At 41.3% G+C, this 19,537-nt stretch overlaps 1 protein-coding gene across 8 annotated transcripts in view; it reads left to right on the top strand.

The window, feature by feature from the left end:
* SYNE1 (spectrin repeat containing nuclear envelope protein 1) overlaps window positions 1–19,537 on the top strand; it is a 274,048-nt gene that overhangs the window by 218,854 nt on the left and 35,657 nt on the right. For 7 of the 8 annotated variants that reach the window (XM_075267635.1, XM_075267636.1, XM_075267637.1 and 4 more), the window contains 12 exons: window positions 825–1,029; window positions 2,226–2,408; window positions 3,863–4,009; window positions 4,107–4,261; window positions 4,693–4,840; window positions 6,806–6,900; window positions 7,134–7,368; window positions 8,803–8,997; window positions 9,482–9,607; window positions 11,346–11,501; window positions 13,065–13,223; window positions 14,202–14,368. In XM_075267635.1, the coding sequence (XP_075123736.1) occupies window positions 825–1,029; window positions 2,226–2,408; window positions 3,863–4,009; window positions 4,107–4,261; window positions 4,693–4,840; window positions 6,806–6,900; window positions 7,134–7,368; window positions 8,803–8,997; window positions 9,482–9,607; window positions 11,346–11,501; window positions 13,065–13,223; window positions 14,202–14,368 (1,971 nt within the window). Of the gene's footprint in view, window positions 1–824; window positions 1,030–2,225; window positions 2,409–3,862; window positions 4,010–4,106; window positions 4,262–4,692; window positions 4,841–6,805; window positions 6,901–7,133; window positions 7,369–8,802; window positions 8,998–9,481; window positions 9,608–11,345; window positions 11,502–13,064; window positions 13,224–14,201; window positions 14,369–18,493; window positions 18,909–19,537 lie in introns of those variants that run through there. The other variant, XM_075267639.1, reaches the window with a different exon arrangement.

Here is a 19,537-nt window from a genome sequence, read left to right as displayed (position 1 = left end):
ACAGCATGTGAATACAACTTAAAGGGATTCTACCATTGAAATGAATTTTTTTTGGCGATCACACATCGGAATAGCCTTTAGAAAGGCTATTTGCCTCTTACTTTTAGACGTGGTCTCCGCTGCGCCGTTCCTTAGAAATACCGTTTTTTACCGTTTTTTAATTAGTTCTCTCGATGCGATGGGGGCATCCCGACTGCTGCTCGAAAACACGCTCCAGCGACGCCTCTATCTTCGGCTGGATCCTCCCCTTCTTTTACTGTCTTCCTTTGCGTCACCTCCGACGCCTGCGCAGTTTGCTCTGCCAGTGAGACACCAGCAGAGCCGAGTGCGCATGCCGGCCGGCGGCCATTTTTGGGAGGCCGCTCCTGTATTGAACTACAAGAGCAAAAGCGGCCTCCCAAAAATGGCCGCCGGCTGGCATGCGCACTCGGCTCTTCTGATGTCTCGCTGGCAGAGCCAACTGCACAGGCGTCGGAGGTGATGCAAAGGAAGACGACGAAGGGGAAGATCCAGCCGAAGAGAGGCGTTGCTGGAGCGTGTTTTCGAGCAGCAGTGTGGACGCCCCCATCGCATTTTCAGTGCTGGGGCCTGCCCCCATCGCTGCGAGAGAACTAATTTGCATACTGGTAAAAACCGGTATTTCAAGGGAACGGCGCAGCGGAGATCACATCTAAAGGTAAGAGATGAATAGCCTTTCTAAAGGCTATTCCGACGTGTGATCGCTAAAAAAAATTCATTTTAATGGTAGAATCCCTTTAAATTGTTCAATTAAGACTGGTGGTCTATTAAAATTAATTGACTAAAGGGGTATTGTATATCTTAAGGTGGAACTGTTTATTAGAAGATATTGCTGAACAACTGCACTCAAGCAAGAGCCTGCTCCAACTATGGCAGAAATACAAAGACCTCTGCATTCAATGTACGAATAGTGTACAGCTGCAAGAAGATCGCACCAACCAGTTACTTAAGACCGCCGCCAACAAGGACATAGGAGATGAAGAGAACGCTACCTGGATACAAGAATGCAATGTATGTATTATTAGCAGCCATGTTTTCAAAGTCCTGCACAACTCATTTAATGGTCGCTACTATACAGTCGAAATGCATGATAATGTGCTACTCTTTACTGCAGCAAAAAAACACTATGTAGACCCAACCTAATAGGGCATGCTGCAGACTTACCACTGTTTAAAGATTCACTTCCTCAGTTAAGATTAACTTCCCAATACCTGCTGTCAGGTATTGGGAAGCAAAACTGCATGTGAATATGTGTATGATCATATATTGCAAATACTTGGCTTTCAGACTATTCTGTATAGTAGAGCCATGTATAAATGTGTCCTTCCTTATCATATCCTGAGATGATTTTGCAATACTCTTGTCATGTGATCTTTATCCTATACCTGTCTGTATTGTGACCACCCAATGGTAAATTGTAGCTTGTTAAGCGTTTTGCTAGCATATTGCAATATTGCACTTATTTTGTATTGTAAAAAATTAAAAGTTCTGACCAAAATTCTAGGAAAGGTAAGGTTGAGCAGATCTGTAGATCTCTATTTATACAGTTTGCGCTTAGCTTGGAAAGAGCTAGAGAGATCTGGAACCCCTTTTTGCCCAGGGCTCCACATTGCGAAAACGCTGCATTTTACGCTACCTGCAAAGTGGATGGAATTCTGGCTAATCCCATCCACACCTTGCAGAAAAAAATCTGCAGCGGAAAAGCAAAATTGCAACATGTCAATTATACTTACAGAAACTCTGGCATTATCCATGTAGGTAGAATAGAGACAGAAAGTCCGCAGAGGAAAACTCTGTGAAATCTCTGCAGAAAAATCGCAATCGTTTTCTACTTGTTTTTTTCTGCAGCATTTTTGGCAGCGATTCGCTCCTGCACACCAAATAATATCACAGTATAGGTATATAACAAATAGTAATATCTCAATACCAGGTAATACAATCATTAATATTACTGTACAGGGATAATAAAAGCAATGATTTAAAAGTACGTGGATAATACACACACAAAAAGATCATGGCGTACACTGTGACATCACAGCATATGTTGAAAATCTTTCTAGTAATGTTTTGGCAGATATAACTAATTGCAGCGTGTATCTAAGTACCAATGACCCTCCTTAATTATAGGCTCCCATAGCTGCTACCCTGGCAGTTATGCCTTCCCTTTTCCTTTTCTGCCATTGATGTGTATCTTCTGCTCCTTTCAGGTTCTTTTGAAAAACTTGTCTTCTGCCAAAGGTTCATTGACTGTTCTCCAGGAGACAGGGGAACAACTAAAACAACAGGTGGACTCATCTGCTGCTGCAACCATCCTGTCCGATCACCTTTCCTTGAGTCAGCGTTTGTCAGTATTGGAGCAGGCACTCCAACGACAGCAGGCAATCCTACAGGTAAGCCGTTTGGTGAGAATGTATATTCATCCATGTGTCTGCATTGTTTCAGCTCTCAAGCTGCTTGAAAATGCTTTGTATATATTCACAATATGTTTACATTTTTCTGAATGGTACAACCAAGTACTATTTGACGGTTGTGCAGTTTGCTCTGTCACCTTTTTTCAGTTGCCAAACTAAAGTGTATTATTTTCCTGTATAAGATAAGATAAGAAAATCCTTTAATACTCCCAACGTGGGGAAATTTCAATTTGTTACGACAGCATGGTAATACAGATACAGGATAATAACAAGTAATATATTACAGAAGTAGACCCACATAAGTTGAGAAAAAAATACTAGGAATCTATAGCAGCTAAGGAAGAAAAGAAAGAAGGAAGACTTCAGGGTCATTTAGTTCTCTGTGCGGAGTGGTCTCACTTGGTCTGATGTAGATTATGTAACCTGACCGCGGTTGGGAGTAAAGCACTTGGGGTAAAGCAGTCGGTCACTTACAGTGCTGCCAAGTGCCGTCAAGGTCTCATACATGGGGTGGGATTTGTTCCCCCGCATGGAGCTCACCACAGACAGTATCCTTCTGTCACCCACCACCTGTACTGGGTCCAGGGGGCTCCCAAGGACAGAGCTGGCCCTTCGGATCAGATCTAAGCAGTGTACCAGTATGTGCTAATAAACATTAAAGGAAAAATGACATTAAGCTAATGCCAGTACCTTGTAGGGCTTCTTAGACTGTTTCCAAATATATCAGTGTTATGGTGGACCACTGATCGGTTGATCGGCATTAGGAACATTTATTCTGCATTGGTGCAGATTAACGCCTATAGTTTCTACCAAGCTCCATCCCCCACAGGTTGAATAACTGCCCTCACTCTTCATTCATTGTTCTCATCCGGTTTGGCACATGTAGTAAGTGCGCTGCACATGCCCACCTAGGTCAGTCTCCACCTGGAAGCACCAATTTTCGTAATCGATGAGAGTAACAAACGAGGAGAGGGGGCTGTCATTCGACCTGTAGGGGGCAGAGCTGGGTGGCAGATAAGAGCAGTAATCTGCAGTGTTTCGAGAAGCCCGTGCTGCTTAGTAAACACCCCAAAAGCCCTTTTCACAATTCCAAATTATTAAACACCACAGTAATACAGGCATATTTGGAAGCAGTGTAAGAAACCATACCAGTTACTGTGATTACCTTCATGTCTTTCCTGCTGACAGACTCCCTTTAATAGTACATTTTGCATGAGAATTACTTTTAGCAGTCTATATGAAATCTTATAACTACTCATCTATGTAATACTAAGTTTTTGAGTTGTGCATATGTTAATAGTAGATCAATTTGCTTAAACTTACAGTTTTGCAATATTTAATGAAAATTAAATGAGTATTATAAGTGCAAATATATTCTGTATTGAACCATATATGAACAGGATATTGTACAGCAACTACTGGTTTTCTTGCAGGCGGGTGTCTTGGATTATGAAACATTTGTAAAGAGCCTTGAAGATCTTGAAATGTGGCTTCTGGAAGCAGGAGATGTTCTAAACGGACAGGACCCAAACCGATCATCAGACCTTTCCACAATTCAAGAGCGAATGGAGGAACTCAAAGTACGGGTTACAGCTCTCGGCTTTGTATGGAAAACAAAACACATGTAGCGATGTAGTGCCAAGAGGTTCATGTTTCTTACATATTTTTGTGTTGCAGAGGCAAATGTTAAAATTTAGCAGCATGGCCCCAGACTTGGATCGTCTCAATGAGTTAGGATACCGACTACCGCTGAATGATAAGGAAATCAAACGTATGCAATGTTTGAATAGAACTTGGACAATGGTTTCATCGCAGACAACAGAAAGGTTCAGGTAACATTAAAGGGTTTAAACAAGACCCTATACTGATGACCTTTCCATAAGATCACTTAGGATAACCTATCCTTAAGATCACACTCTTAATAGATCAGGTGTTCTGAGCATAGGGTACAAAACTGGAAGCAGATGGCTCCATACCCAGAAAAATGGGTGAGCCATGCTATTACATCTCAGGTCCCTGTCGTTTGCCATACACATTATGCCCAACCCTGGTGATTTTGGTGAGCTCGAATTTCCATCTATGCATGGTGCTACCCCTTTTTTATTCTCATTAGAGATGAGCCATCAAAAGAGGACTCTGGTAGCGGCTCCAACACCTTTTCCCATTGAGAACATGTTCACACTCGGAGTGTGCAAGGGAAGGATGAGAAGACTGCGAATATAGCACAGACACAAAATAACCTACATTTTTGGTTCTTCTGCAGCAAATTACAGTCTTTCCTACTACACCATCAGACCTTTTTGGAAAAATGTGAAACTTGGATGGAGTTCTTAATCCAGACTGAACAAAAGCTGGCAGTGGAGATTCCTGGAAACTACCAGAGTCTTTTAGAGCAACAAAGGGCACATGAGGTAAGCAATAAGAGAGGACATGGCTACAAATATAAGTCTGTATAACTGTGTGAATACATTATATTGCTGATCATATGCTAATGCTCAGTGCCTTTCAAAGTCCATAGTGCATTCACAGTTTCCAGCCTCTAGAATTACTTTGGCATCGCTACCCCACAGTGTAAGGAGCCGTTTTTTTCTGGCTTAATACACTATGCAGTTCCAGCTCTTTTTTTTTTTTTTAAATGTAGATTGTGAGCACCACATAGAGCTCACAATGTACATTTTTCCCTATCAGTATGTCTTTTTGGAATATGGGATGGAAATCCATGCAAACACGGGGAGAACATACAAACTCCTTGCAGATGGTTTTATGCCCTTGGTGGGATTTGAACACCAGGACCCAGCACTGCAATGCTGCAGTGCTAACCACTGAGCCACCGTGTGGCCCTATGCAGTTCCAGCTCTGACTAAGCTGATATAAACTAATTACTGGAGGTCATCAGTCCAAGGTTGAACAACCCCTTCAAATTTCCGCTAATTTTCCTCTGGTGACATTATGGGACCTGTAGTCTCCACACCATGTACTAAACATTAATCTGAAAAAAATAATACGTTATTAGATTTTAGGGCTGTGTCTGTCAACAACTTGTCACCATTAACCAATACAAAATGAGTAATGCGATTGTAACACAATTTACATAATCTTCATTTCAATACAAGCAAAATCTGTAGCTCATTCACATTTACAGAACTGCGTAAAGGTCTCCATTCACTTTTATTAACTAATGCTCAGCACTCATTGAGCCAACAGCTATTCTTTTACCAATCATGCATGAGTTTGGGTAAATACTTCCAAACACCTTTTGTGGTGGCTTATCTTTCCTAGAGAGGGCAAGCCATTAAAATACAACATACCCAATATTCCCTGAACATTGTGTGTCGGTAAGAGTCATAAAGCCCCCGTACACATAATACAGACAGCTAGTGCCCCTGAAATCAGTTAGTTCAGTTGATTTTGCTTTAGAAGGGTCATCCGGGCAGTTCATTCTCTTTGCCCTATAGCTCAAATTATTACCTGTGCGAAGGTACAGAACTCTAGTTTTGCTGCCTCCTCAGGGCTCGTTCACATCTGCGCCCGGTCTCCGTTCTGCAGGTTTCCGTTTCCTGCACAAAACAGAGGCAGGAGACGGAAACCTGCAGGACTCTTTCAAGCCCATTCATTTGAATGGGTTTGAAAGATGTCCGGTGGTGAGCGTTGTATGCTCTCCGCCGTGAAACTGTTTTTTAAAAATCGGACAGAGAGTCTTAAAAAGCAGAAGACAGAAATCTCAGAACGGAGACCCAAACGCTAGTGTGAACCTAGTGTCAGCTGATGCTCTAACTCTCGGTGACATGATCAGATTCACTATAGCTAACTGGCCTACAGCCCCAGTAGAGTCCAGAGAGTCTGTGACGTGACAGAGCCTAATCGGGAGCATGAGAGTCCTGGCCTCCCTATCTGCCCTCTGGAGCGGCAATAACGTGGGCTCCATAGGACTGGGGTGTATATCAGTAATCAAGCTTAACCAAATGCAGAGTGGTAAACTTTACCATTCCTTGGATAACCTCTTTAATGTGTATGTGGGCCTTTTACATTACTGACAAGAATTGACTCTATAAAAGTTTGTTGGCTAATAGAGTACACCCTTCCTTTTCTGAGTGCCACTGCCTGTCTTTCTCTGGGAATATGTGACGTCCTTTGACAATAGGTCTCCTTTCAGTGCCATAGTGGTAGAATGTGAAAGGCTGAGTGGGCCAAAAAAAAAAGTTTTATACTGCCTGTCACAAAAGCCACCCAAAGAGTGGCAGCGTTGTATAGTGACAGGTCAGTAATTGTCTAGAAAGCCATATGCCAAATCTTCCATCTCTGCATAACTAGCAAACCAGTACTGCTCAGCAAAGAGCTATCTGTGACAGCCTTTAACATGTATTTTCCATTGTCAGCTGTTTCAAGCCGAAATGTTCAGCCGCCAACAGATTTTGCATTCAATAATTGCCGATGGACAAAGGCTCCTTGAGCAAGGACAAGTGGATGATAGGTACAGAATCATTACAAACGTATTGAATATGATACTTATTGTTTCTTTGTTTGATTTCATGTGCCTAAGTAATGACACTTTTATAATCGGAACATTATTTCCAGAGAACAAAAAGCTGTACTTTATTATGTCGAAAATCCTTATGACCTCTTACAATCATGAGTAAACCAATGTCCATGGTTGTCAGGACTCTTTCTGCACATTTAGCTAACCCTGTCATCTTCACCTCGCAGAGATGAGTTCAACCTTAAGTTAGCCCTGCTCAGTAATCAATGGCAAGGAGTGATTCGTCGTGCTCAACAAAGGAGAGGGATTATTGATAGCCAGATACGCCAATGGCAGCGCTACCGGGAGATGGCAGAAAAACTGCGCAAATGGCTAGTGGAGATGTCCTATCAGCCAGTGACCGGCCTGGGAAGCATCCCTATACCACTCCAACAAGCTAGAACTCTTCTAGATGAAGTCCAGGTATATGGTTGCCCTTGTGCAGTTTAACTTTGTGCCTTTGATATATAAGTTAAACACTGAAGTGTGTTGACTGTAGCAGGATACAGCAAATAAGCAGTACATATATGGTTAAAGGTAACTTGTCATCGCACCATAGTGTTATACAGGATTTTAATGGTACTTTAACAATGTCACTTTCAGCAAAAAAAACTGTTGAAGTTATAAAGTAGTGTGCGCTGCCTGTAAATAGCCTTGTAGTCTCAGTTGTAGTCATAAAGTCGACTTGTAAGCCAGCATCACTGCTGTCCAGTGCATGCGCAATGAAGGAAGGTGCACTAGCCATTTACTGGATGCCACTGGAGCAAGCTTGCGAGCCAGGGCTGCATAACTACTCCTGAGACCAGGACTGTCTACCTGACTATTTACAGATGGCACGCAGCGGTTACAATGCACATAAAACCACAACTGTATTCCCAGTGATACCTACAAGTACTATTGGAGCTGAAGTTATACCGCATTTATGCTTAGTGCTGATCATTTTACCTAATGTTAGCTGGGATATTGCAGTTCTTGTAGTTATTAACAAAACTACAAAATGGGCTGTTACTAGTTGTTACTCAGGTTCTGTTCACAACTGCAGTTCCATTTACAACAGAAACCACAATGTTGTGACAGATCTGTAGAGTGACAGACACAGGCTGCACCTGACAGACCCCATTGATCAAGAATGAAACTGGTGGGCTCCACCAAGATGTCTACCATTTCAGTGGGAAAATTCACAGAATTTTCAGCCAAAGTCTCCAAAGCGAATGTGAGCAGAGCAATACTATTCATCAATACTATTGGCTTTAGTAGTTAGCATTATTTTCTCCGTAGTACGATGGAGTAGGGCAACTCCTGTCTGAATTTAGGCTGTCCTCCAGAAACCATGAATTCTTCTGCACTCTGAAACCTTAGTAGTAGGTTAAAGGGGGATTCTGGTGAGTCAATGTTTGTGGCCACAGTACTTACCTCACTAGTTTCCTTACCCGGTTCTCTATTGGTCTCTACTTCTTGGTATCTCTTGACACAAAGAAAATGTCGATCAGTTACAGTAGGTCACTGCTGTGTTCTGTGAGTACCTCAGTAGTATTTCATTTATATCGAGAGAAACTAGGAAGTAGGGATCAGGACTTGGACTTAAAAACTTGCGTAAGACTGGAATGGCTCCGGAAAGAGGTGGAAAAACTATCAACACTTATTACTCAGGAATGGTGGGGGGATATTACAGAAAAAAAAAAACAACTGTGACACAATCATTGCAATGCCTATATAATAATGCAAAGAGCTGGCTGTAGTGGAGGTGGTGAAAGGTGAAAAAAAAACTGGCCTAACAATATATGCACCTAGTACAAGGAAGTTAGGCTGTGAGCCTCAGTGTAGGTGTGAATGTAATGTTTTCCTTTGCTGTTGCAGCTTAGAGACAGAGTGCTCCACAGGCAGCAAGGGAGCTACATCCTTACTGTGGAGGCAGGGAAGCAGCTGCTTCTCTCTGCTGACAGCGAGGCGGAGGCTTCCTTACAGACAGAACTCATTGACATTCAGGAGAGATGGAAGGCCACCACAGTAAGACTGGAAGATCAGAAGAAGCAGCTTGCATTCCTATTAAAAGTATGTGTATATTCTATCAGATTGAAACTTATTGTTTTTATATTGTCAGAAAGTCAACCAGTGTGTAATCTATGTGCAGGCACGCTGATCAGATATGTCAGATATGTCATTTTGTCTACCGCTAAAATATTACAGTCTATATACTGTATTCCAGTACTGAAAGTCATTTATGTTATAGCTTTGGATTGTAAGGAATACATGTTCATGTTAATGTAATTAGGTGAAGAATATACAGTTTCAGAATATATTACACAATTGGTATAGAGTGATTCTATAGAATTTGTTGGTTTCTGCATTATCTGATGGCCTTGGATTAAATCCTGACCTTGCAAGATTTCTACCAGTACACCATGTCAGAGATTGCTTTCTGCTTATGTAAAGAGCTCTGCAGTGCATGCTTTACCACCAAGGACAGGCACAAAATCTGTGTAGGCTCCAGATCACATACTGAGAATGACAAATTGATATATCTCTGCAATTTCAGGACTGGGAGAAGTGTGAAAAGGGAATAGCAGAATCCTTGGAGAAACTGAGGACATTCAGAAAAAAACTCTCTCAGCCTCTCCCTGATCACCATGATGAGCTGCATACAGAACAGATCCGCTGCAAGGTAAACAGCAGTGCTACCCAGTACTGCAGCACAGAGAGCGTGGGCTTCATGATGCTGTGTGGAGGCGGTAGGCTTACACATCACTATATCATCACATCGCACTGTATGCTTATTTTTTCTATGGTATTTGATGACATGAAAGATTGTGATGAGGATTGTATTACATTGCCACATATTAGAAATTGTGTATTTAAAAAGCAATACTCTTCATTACATAAGACCATCATATCATTATTAGTTATAGGTACACTACACAGACATAATGCAAATATAATGATCTAGTAGCTATTTGAGAGCGGTCTGGTTGTGTGTATTGGCACCAGCTTTCATCCTGTCTCCAGCAGAAACCCACTTGTCTGTAATAAACAGTAGTAACAATGAAATATTGTCTACCATTGTGATTTGCATTTTGTCCTCAAATTCTCTGTTCTCCATGTTCTTTGTCTTGTATCAGTGACCAACTGATGTACATGTATAGTGACCATGAATGGCTATGTACATGTATAGTGACCATGAATGGCTATGTACATGTATAGTGACCTGAACAGCTATGTACATGTGTACATGTAATTCAGCACCCATACCTTTATATGCCTCCAATTTCATTTTATGTAACTTTGACAGAAAAGTGGTGTACTTCATCATATGACATATGGTATTGACCCTTGAAGCTAAAGCCCCACCTAGCAGGCGGTAGCAAAAAAGCAATGCAGGAAAAACTACGGTAAAAATGCATCTGCGGTTTTTCCCACAGAAAGTCTGCACAAAAACCCTTTTTTAAATTTTTTTTATCAACTTTAAAGGGATTCTACCATTAAACTACCTTTTTTTCTAATGAACACGTCGGAATAGCCCTAAGAAAGGCTATTCGTCTTCTACCTTTAGACGTGGTCTCCGCCGCGCCGTTCCGTAGAAATACCGGTTTTAACCGGTATGCAAATGAGCTCTCCACAGCAATGAGGGCGGGCCCCAGCGCTGAAACAGCGATGAGCGTGTCCCCATTGCTGCCCAGAACTCTTTCCTGCGCCGCCTCCTTCTTCTGCAGCAACTCCACCTCTTCTGGCTTCTCTTGCTCTTGTAGTTCTATAGAGGAGCATAGAGAGGCCACCCCAAAATGGCCGCCGGCCAGCTCCTGTATTGAACTGCAAGAGCGGCTACCCCAAAATGGCCGCCGGCCAGCTGCTATATTGAACTGCAAGAGCGGCTACCCAAAAATGGCCGGCGCTCTTGCAGTTCAGTACAGGAGCCGGCGGCCATTTTGGGGTGGCCTCTCTATGCTCCTGTATAGAACTACAAGAGCAAGAGAAGCCAGAAGAGGCGGAGTTGCTGCAGAAGAAGGAGGCAGCGCAGGATAGAGCTCTCGGGCAGCAATGGGGATGCGCTCATTGGCCTTTCAGCGCTGGGGCCCGCCCTCATTGCTGCGGAGAACTCATTTGCATACCGGTATTTCTACGGAACGGCGCAGCGGAGACCACATCTAAAGGTAGGAGACGAATAGCCTTTCTTAAGGCTATTCCGACGTGGTAATTAGAAAAAAAAGTAGTTTAATGGTAGAATCCCTTTAAATAAAAGTTAGGTTTTAAACGAGTTTATTTAGACCTATGAAATACTTCAGTGAATTATTTTATGACCTTGCTGCAGGTTTGATAAGATTCCTCTTTACTACTACTATACTATATTATATTATAATATTAAAGATTTATTCAGTACGGTCAATGTAACTTTTCTTTTTGTGTAGGAGCTTGAAAATGCAGTTGAAGGGTGGGTCGAAGACCTTGCTCATTTGACAGAACTGAAGAAGTCATTTTCAGCCTTCATCAATGCTGATGATATATCCATTCTTAATGAGCGCATTGAATTGCTGCAGAGACAGTGGGAAGAACTCTGTCACCAGGTAATTAGATTGGTGGAAAAGCAGAGCTGGCGATGTGTGCAGGAGACAAAATGTCTATGAAGTGTGAGCTATGCATGACACTTCTTATGTAAACTGAGGGTTAATGTTCCTGATACCAGGTCACAAGTACAGATATTTTGAAGTAATGTCATGAGCTAAAGGTTAAAGAGGTTTTTCAAGACTTAAATAAGTCCTGCCATTTTAACAAACTTTGCAGAAATGAATAGTACAGGTGATTACAAGAAACTTTCTGATATATCTTATCACAGAGAATTGCTCATGTGGGCCCTTATCGGGCTATTCCCTTGTCCCCCTCCCTCTACTAAAGTAAGTCTCACTTTAAAGGGGTTGGCCACTTTCAGACCAGTATTGACAAACAAATGTACAATAAAAAGATATACAATTTTCCAATATACTTTCTGTATCAATTCCTCACAGTTTTCTAGATCTCTGCTTGTTGTTATTCATTCTGTTACTTCTAGTGGATAAAAGTCTGACCATGGTCATGTGATTTACGGTCCATGGTCATGTGATTTACGGTCCATGGTCATGTGATGAGTACACAGGTGCACGGCTCGTTACCAGGCAGATTTCTGATTATTGTGCTGTGACTATAATGAGCGGCACCTGTGCGCTCATCACATGACCATGGACCGTAAATCACATGACCATGGTCAGACTTTTATCCACTAGAAGTAACAGAATGAATGACAGCAAGCAGAGATCTAGAAAACCGTGAGGAATTGATACAGAAAGTATATTGGAAAATTGTACAACTTTTTATTATACAAACCATAACATTTGTCTCTCATTATTGATCTGAAAGTGGACAACCCCTTTAAAAACTCCTGACAGACTGCAGGTCACATGACTGAGATGATCAGCTCTATACTTGTCTATGGAGAGGGGAGGTGGAGGAGTAGGGGTAAAATACTGGTAGGTAATCTCTATATGATCCTGGGTGCTGAGCGAGAGAGAGAGACATTATACAGCAGATTTCTATCTTCTCACTGTGTGCAGTGTATGACAGCTAGTCTCAGAGAGAACTGCAATTTCCAGGTGCAGCTCACACAGGTAGAATAGCTGTAGGCACCCAGAGAGTATGGCTCTCTGTAATCTTTATATGCAATCTCATAGATTTCAATGATCAGCGGACAGATTCACTCTAATGTCAGCAGATCAGCTTTTTTCTTTATAAATAATGATATCTTTATAAATGAAAATCTGCATTATGCCTGCCTAGTGTCACCAGGATGTGACAATTAGATAGCATAACTTGGTAGTTTCCTGTCTCCGCTTTCTGAGGTGAAACCAACAGGAAATGTAATATTATAGAGTGTATGTAAGACTAAACTACGGTATATATCTAGAGGAGACCACGGCTGGCTGCCTAAGGTTTGCATACTGCAGACTGAATCTGTAAGTACAGCGCCGGTGTGTCTTCTGTGTTATGTTGGGGTATAAATATCTTTTGTTAATTGTAAAGAGATGGGTTAATTTTTACAATTTTACGGTATATCAGGTGACATTTTAACCCCTTGCACCCTTTGTTTGTTCTTCAAGGTCTCTGTACGTCGGCACCAAGTCAGTGAGAGACTTAATGAGTGGGCTATCTTCAATGAAAAGAACAAGGAGCTGTGCGAGTGGCTGACTCAGATGGAAAGCAAAGTCTCTCAAAATGGGGATATCAGCATTGAAGAAATGATTGATAAACTCCGAAAGGTACCAGCAGTATTAAGCCTTATGTGTTATCTAGGTTCATGAACATAAACTGAGAAGGACATTGTGTAAACTATTATGTATTGTGGAATGACTAATACCAATCCAAGATACTTGTCTATCAGCAAACAGAAGACCACCACTAGTTACAGCAAACACTATGTATAAAGCAGCAGATTTCCCATATAATAACCAGCACAGTATCATTTATATCTCTTAAAATGATCAAAAACAGTAAACATTTGCTGAAATTATTTTATTCTGTAGTAATATAAGTACATTGTCTCAAAATGCTGCTCTAAGGGATTCACTGGGAATAAAAACAAAACCATTTCAGGGTACTTGCCATGATAATTTCCTGCATACACTTAGTAAGATTCAGGAGCGTTTTACCTATAGTGGAATGATGGTAAAAAACAAGATGTGTAAAACCTTCCCTGGACTGTAAGTGGGACAGTTTCCCTGTGGCTTAAGAGGCCAAGTCAGGGGTGGGCTGAGGTGGAGTTTGTGTTTAATAACATTGGTTTCTGTTCAGGCTGTGAACGTACATAGAAATTAGGAAAGGTTTCATGTGATGCCACATTTTCCTTGAAGTGTCCACTGCTGCAGAAATAGGCACTCGCCTACAACTTGACCCTGGAATGATAACAGATGAAGGGGTTTAAGCAGGCAGCTTCTATCAACTTAGATAAGGGGGTTGTACAGAGTGAACTATCCCTTTAAAATACAATAATGAGGTATAGCTTTGTTAGAAACGGTAACACAATAAGCAGCTAAGCTGACAGAAATACATACTGAGTCATATGAGAGCCAATATTAAGAGACATGAAGAAATAACCAGATACTGGGAGTTTTGCAGCTTTAATAGTTTTTATGTCATAAGACATAAGACACTGTCATAAGACACTGTAGACACAGTGTCACAAGTAACAGCTATAGTAACACAAAAAAGTCTGAAATAATATGTTATTTGTTTAATAGGATTACCAGGAAGAAATTGCTGTTTTCCGTGAAAACAAAATGCAACTTCAACAAATGGGAGAAAGACTTGCCAAGGCCAGCCATGAGAGCAAGGCATCTGAGATAGAGTACAAGCTGAGCAAAGTGAGCGATAGGTGGCAGCATCTATTAGACCTAATCGGAGCCAGGTAAGTCAATGAGAAATATTTCCATAAGATTGTATGCCTGTACAAAAAGGGGTTATTCTACAAGTGTAATTTTTTTTTTTGGTAACCTCTGTACACTCTTGTTTATTAACGGCATCCTCGCGTGATGCCCCAGACACTTACCAACAGCTATAGTTCTATTTGTGGTCCTCCGATGTACTGTGCAGTAAGTGGTAGAGCTGGCACACAACTGCTTTTTCTTACTCATAATGCAATCATCACACAATATTACCAGTTTTTCCCTGCAGAACCTTCATCTTACCTTGGTAATACAAGGGATTTTCTGGGTTTACAGCAGCAAGACTGTTGATCGTGCATTGGTGCGTTCCAGTGAATAAAATCAGTCCATGGTCATGTGATACATGACATGAGTTACAAGATAGATGTCTGTTTACTGAGCTGTGACTGCAACAAGCCATGAACCTTTGTGTTTATCACTTGACCATGGACTGTATATCACATGACTATGGACTGTATATCACATGACTATGACTGCATATCACATGACTATGGACTGTATATCACATGACTATGACTGCATATCACATGACTATGGACTGTATATCACATGACTATGACTGCATATCACATGACCATGGACTGTATGTCACATGACCATGACTGCATATCACATGACTATGGACTGATATTTATCTACTGTAAGACACTAACAATGACAGCAAGCATTGATCTAGAATACCAAGAGGAATTGATACAGAAAGTATGTTGTAAATTTGTATACCTTTTTATTATAAACACAGTAACATTTATTTGCTGAAACTGGACAACTCCTTTAAGTAAAGGCTCCTGCTCAGGTATTCAGCAGTAATTTGCTTTTCCTTGCTTTTCCTTGCTGTTATTGTAGTCGGAGTGTGTTGCAGTGCAGAGGTTTCCAGGAACAGTCATATGGATGTAGCAAACTTTGACATGAATCTAATTACTTGCTGCAGTGTCTTATCACAAAAGTCATTGAAAAATGCAAGTAAAAGATTCTTGCAACTGTTTATCAAGTTGCAAGTTTGTTACATTAGTATGGTAAGTATTATTGTAAAGTATAAAGAGTGTTAGCATTCTGAGTCAGAAGTGATGGGCCCACTTTGTGAACAGTAGGACAGTATGCTGTTTATTGCTGGAGTGTCAAATGACAAACTTGGAGCTTCAGCTGCTTTATGTGTAAGTGAAATGAACAGTCTGAAGCCTATCCCTTGGCAGACATGACTTGCTTAGTATTCCTCCAAGGTTTACTCTTTTCAGGGCTCGTTCACACTGTCTCAGCCAGGTTTACACAGTTAAGGGGGTATTGTCACTCTTTAGGGAGAGACCACCATATAGGTGTGTGGAGACTTGTTAAGCCTTTAGCACTCCACTTTGCAAGGAACTATGGGAAGAATATGCAAATCTGCCTTCCATGATGTAATTAGGAAGACAGTTGCTGCCTCAGTGTTGCAAACCAATAGAGGGCGCTCGCTGGAATGTGCAAGCCTGTCTTATGACAGGATTCCAGTGAAATAACCCAATAATGGCTGCTCCCTTTAGCATCATGCCCGACCTTCCAAGAGGCCTTTGTTTCGCAATGACGCTGGGATTATTACCCTTAACCCTGTCTAAGCCTCTCACCTCTACCAGGTTATAGTCCTCTCTACATCGAGCTGAAGAGATCCAAGTAGATCGAAACAGCTGTCCTCGATTGAGAGACTATACCTGGTAATAATCCCTGTGTCATTGCGAAACAAAGGCCTCTTGGAAGGTCGGGCATGATGCTAAAGGGAGCAGCCATTATTGGGTTATTTCACTGGAATCCTGTCATAAGACAGGCTTGCACATTCCAGTGAGCGCCCTCTATTGGTTTGCAACACTGAGGCAGCAACTGTCAAAAAATCTGTTTTTGTGCAGTTTCGTTGGGAACCACGATGGGCGAACAGCAGGCGCAAGTGTGAACGCCTCCTAAAGCGTTAATTTGACACTTGGAAGGACCCTTAACATCGGCCCTTTAGTCCAAGGGAGATTCCATTCCTCAATAGCCCAGAAGAGAGGAGTCAGTGGAGAGACACACCACACATCCCAAACTTTAGAAACACTCTCTATGTTTGTACACTGTCTTCTCATATTGAAGTGTGTTGTTAAGTAGCTGCTTCCATTGTCCCACAGTTGGGAGCTTATCTCCCATCCATCAAATTGGTATAACCTTCCTAGCAAGGAACAAAGACTTCTGTAAAAAGATAAATATGTGATGTGTCCACGCCAATTCCGCTAGAAGGCCTAATAACAGATTCTCTGCGTAGCTTGCATCAAAGTCTGAAGAATTCGAGTCTCTGTATCTATAACTTCTCTCCAAACAAACAAATACTAGGACATTCCCACACAACATGCCAAAAATCAGCATGTAGACTAGCACATCTATGTTATCTGTCATCCATAGAGCGTCCCATTATGTGTAGTCGGAGAGAGATTACATGATGTACGAAGTATAGCTGGAGCATGCGATTGTTAATAGCTGGGGACACATACAATAGGGACTCTACCGCTTTGAGGTTGGTCTTCATGGGCTCTGAGAAAGAAACACACCTATCAAGGGATAAATTGATACTGGACATTGCGTACCTGGGAACTGCCTTCAAAGTGCATATCTCAATTGGAGGTACTATAGAATGAAATCTGCAAAAACTGAGGGATATCGTGTAATTGGGAATACAATTTAAGAACAACATACTGGTACAGGTCGCTCACAGTTAAAACACTGGGACTTATCCAGAACGTGGTCTTTACTATGGTTAGGAGATGGGGAACATGGGATAATGCCATAAGGGAACCCCAGGAAGGAGACCCTGATATTGGGATATCTTTTTAGCAGCCTTCCACACTTGTGATGGCAGTTGGTGAAGTAGAAGGAGGGGGGGGACGGTTGGTTTTTCAAATACTGACCACAGTGTAACAACACCTAGAAGGAGGACCATGTAATATTCCACTAAATCAGGGTTGAGAACTTAGGTCCATGCATTGAGAAACTGGAGTTGGCCATACTTCCCAAGTATCCCAGATTCTGCGGGACAGTCCTGGATTCTGGGTTGTGTCCCGTGGTCCCGGTTGGTGGGAGGTATTCAACTCATCTGCCTCCAATCTGATCTTGATCCATCCTACGGAGCCACATCTGTAGAAGTTACAGCAATATAACTATGATTTCTTATTGGACATGTCTCTTGTACAACCTAGTGGACAAAATGCTACTTGTTTTTGTCCTCAAACAGGTGGGCTTAATATTTATCAATTTGCCCGCCCTGTTTTTGTGAGTGTTTCCTCCAGGTACTTTGGTGTCCCAGTACCTCCCCTCCTCCACACACACAATCTCTCCAAAGATATATGATAGGGAATTTAGATTGTGAGCCCTATATGGGACAGTGTATAGCACCATGAATAACACCACTTATGTCATTCATTTTGATACCTTTGTTATTCTTCTTATGAATACTCATACTCATGAAGAACGTCAATAGATTTGAGGAAGTAACCAGGTAAAAACAACTTAGGCAAGTGAACTGAGATACCTATTCATGCAATGTTCGGCTACTATATGTTTTATTTTGTTTTATTTTTGAGAAAGTGTGCACTTGATGGACATGTGTCTGTTCTAGAACCTGTGTAGTGAGATACCGCTGCCATGGCTGTCAGATGGCCCTTTAGTAAAGCTGCTGGTCTTTGGTCGTAGACACGCATCTGTTTATTTACACTTCATTCGACATGTGGTAATATACAGCAAGCATGACAGCGGTACTTGTAAATGAATGATATGGGGCATCTCAGGTATTCTGCTAACTCATGTACATCCATCAAGCTTAGTACAAGGGGCTTGAGTTACTCTTTGGCCTTGCTGGGTCTGTTAAATGTTTCAGCTACTGTATGCGCATTCTCTGGGTGTAGTTCACCTATGGGATTGCTCTTCCAACTGTGGCTCTCCAGCCGATTCTAAACTACAACTGCAGACACGCTGGGAGACCACTGGTTCAAAACCACTCATCCATAACAAAAAATAGCTGAATAATATGTTTATATGATTTGCTACTTCTATATATTGCATAGTAGTTTCTATATCTAAAATAATACAATTAACTGGGGATAATATATTGGGGTGTAGTCATATGTTGTGCACGAAGTTTCCTGCAGCCTTGCTCTGCACTGCAAGGACATATCACATTTGCAGACGGCATTCCTGGAGACCAATCCTCCACATTCTCCTGAGTGGATCCTTTTTATAGAAGCATGAGCAGTTGTCCAAACACTCATTCTCACGTTGCAGTCCCAAGTGTTGTATTTGTTCGCTGGACTCATTTCTCTCCTACCCACAGAAGTGAGAGGGTCTTTACAATACAGTGGGCATTAAGTTGCTCATGGTTTTGCTTTTCCTGATGAGTACGTTCATGGTGCTTGCAGCAGCCATTGCTGATTTGGGTCCACATCCAATGGCGGAGGACAGCCTTGAGGATTCTGAGCTCCCAGACTGCGACTGTGATGTCTCCAGGCAGGAATCGTGCCATACTGTACTTTTATTGCATGTCCATGTTGATGAATAATTTATTACTTCTAATCTTGGAAATATTATCAATATTATCTAATCAAGGAAATATTAAGATTTCAGTTTTAGTTTGTTTTATGGGTTTTTCATGCTTTGATAGTAATTTAAGCATATAATGAGTTCAATTAGAATTTTTAGTCTTCTTAGCATTAAAATGGCAAAAATTGCTTATGAATATAATTTTTTTTATCTATGTAAATTATGCTTAATTTACATAATTTGTACCTGCATAATTTACACAGCAGATATAGAATTGTAAGATATGAAATAGATTTATTTTTATACATACATACTTTCACAGGAGTCTATATATTTCAGATGCCACCTTGTGTGCCCTTTGTATTATTGGTCAAAGTGTTGTCCCTAATAAAATATACTTTGTCCTCAGTACTGTACGTGACTTGTAGCTGTGTTTCGGTGGCTGCTTACCTTATTTGTATTATTATTATTATTATTTATTATTTATTTATTTATTTATTTATATAGCACCATTAATTCCATGGTGCTTTACATTTGGATAGTACTGTATAGTACTTTATTTTATGGTATATGGAAGACAGAAATTCCACCTCATTATCTTGTAG

This window comes from Leptodactylus fuscus, chromosome 3, assembly GCF_031893055.1.
Source record: "Leptodactylus fuscus isolate aLepFus1 chromosome 3, aLepFus1.hap2, whole genome shotgun sequence".
Taxonomy (NCBI): domain Eukaryota; kingdom Metazoa; phylum Chordata; class Amphibia; order Anura; family Leptodactylidae; genus Leptodactylus; species Leptodactylus fuscus.
The sequence above is the reverse complement of the archived record's forward strand: the minus strand, read 5'-3'. Positions and strand labels throughout refer to the sequence as shown.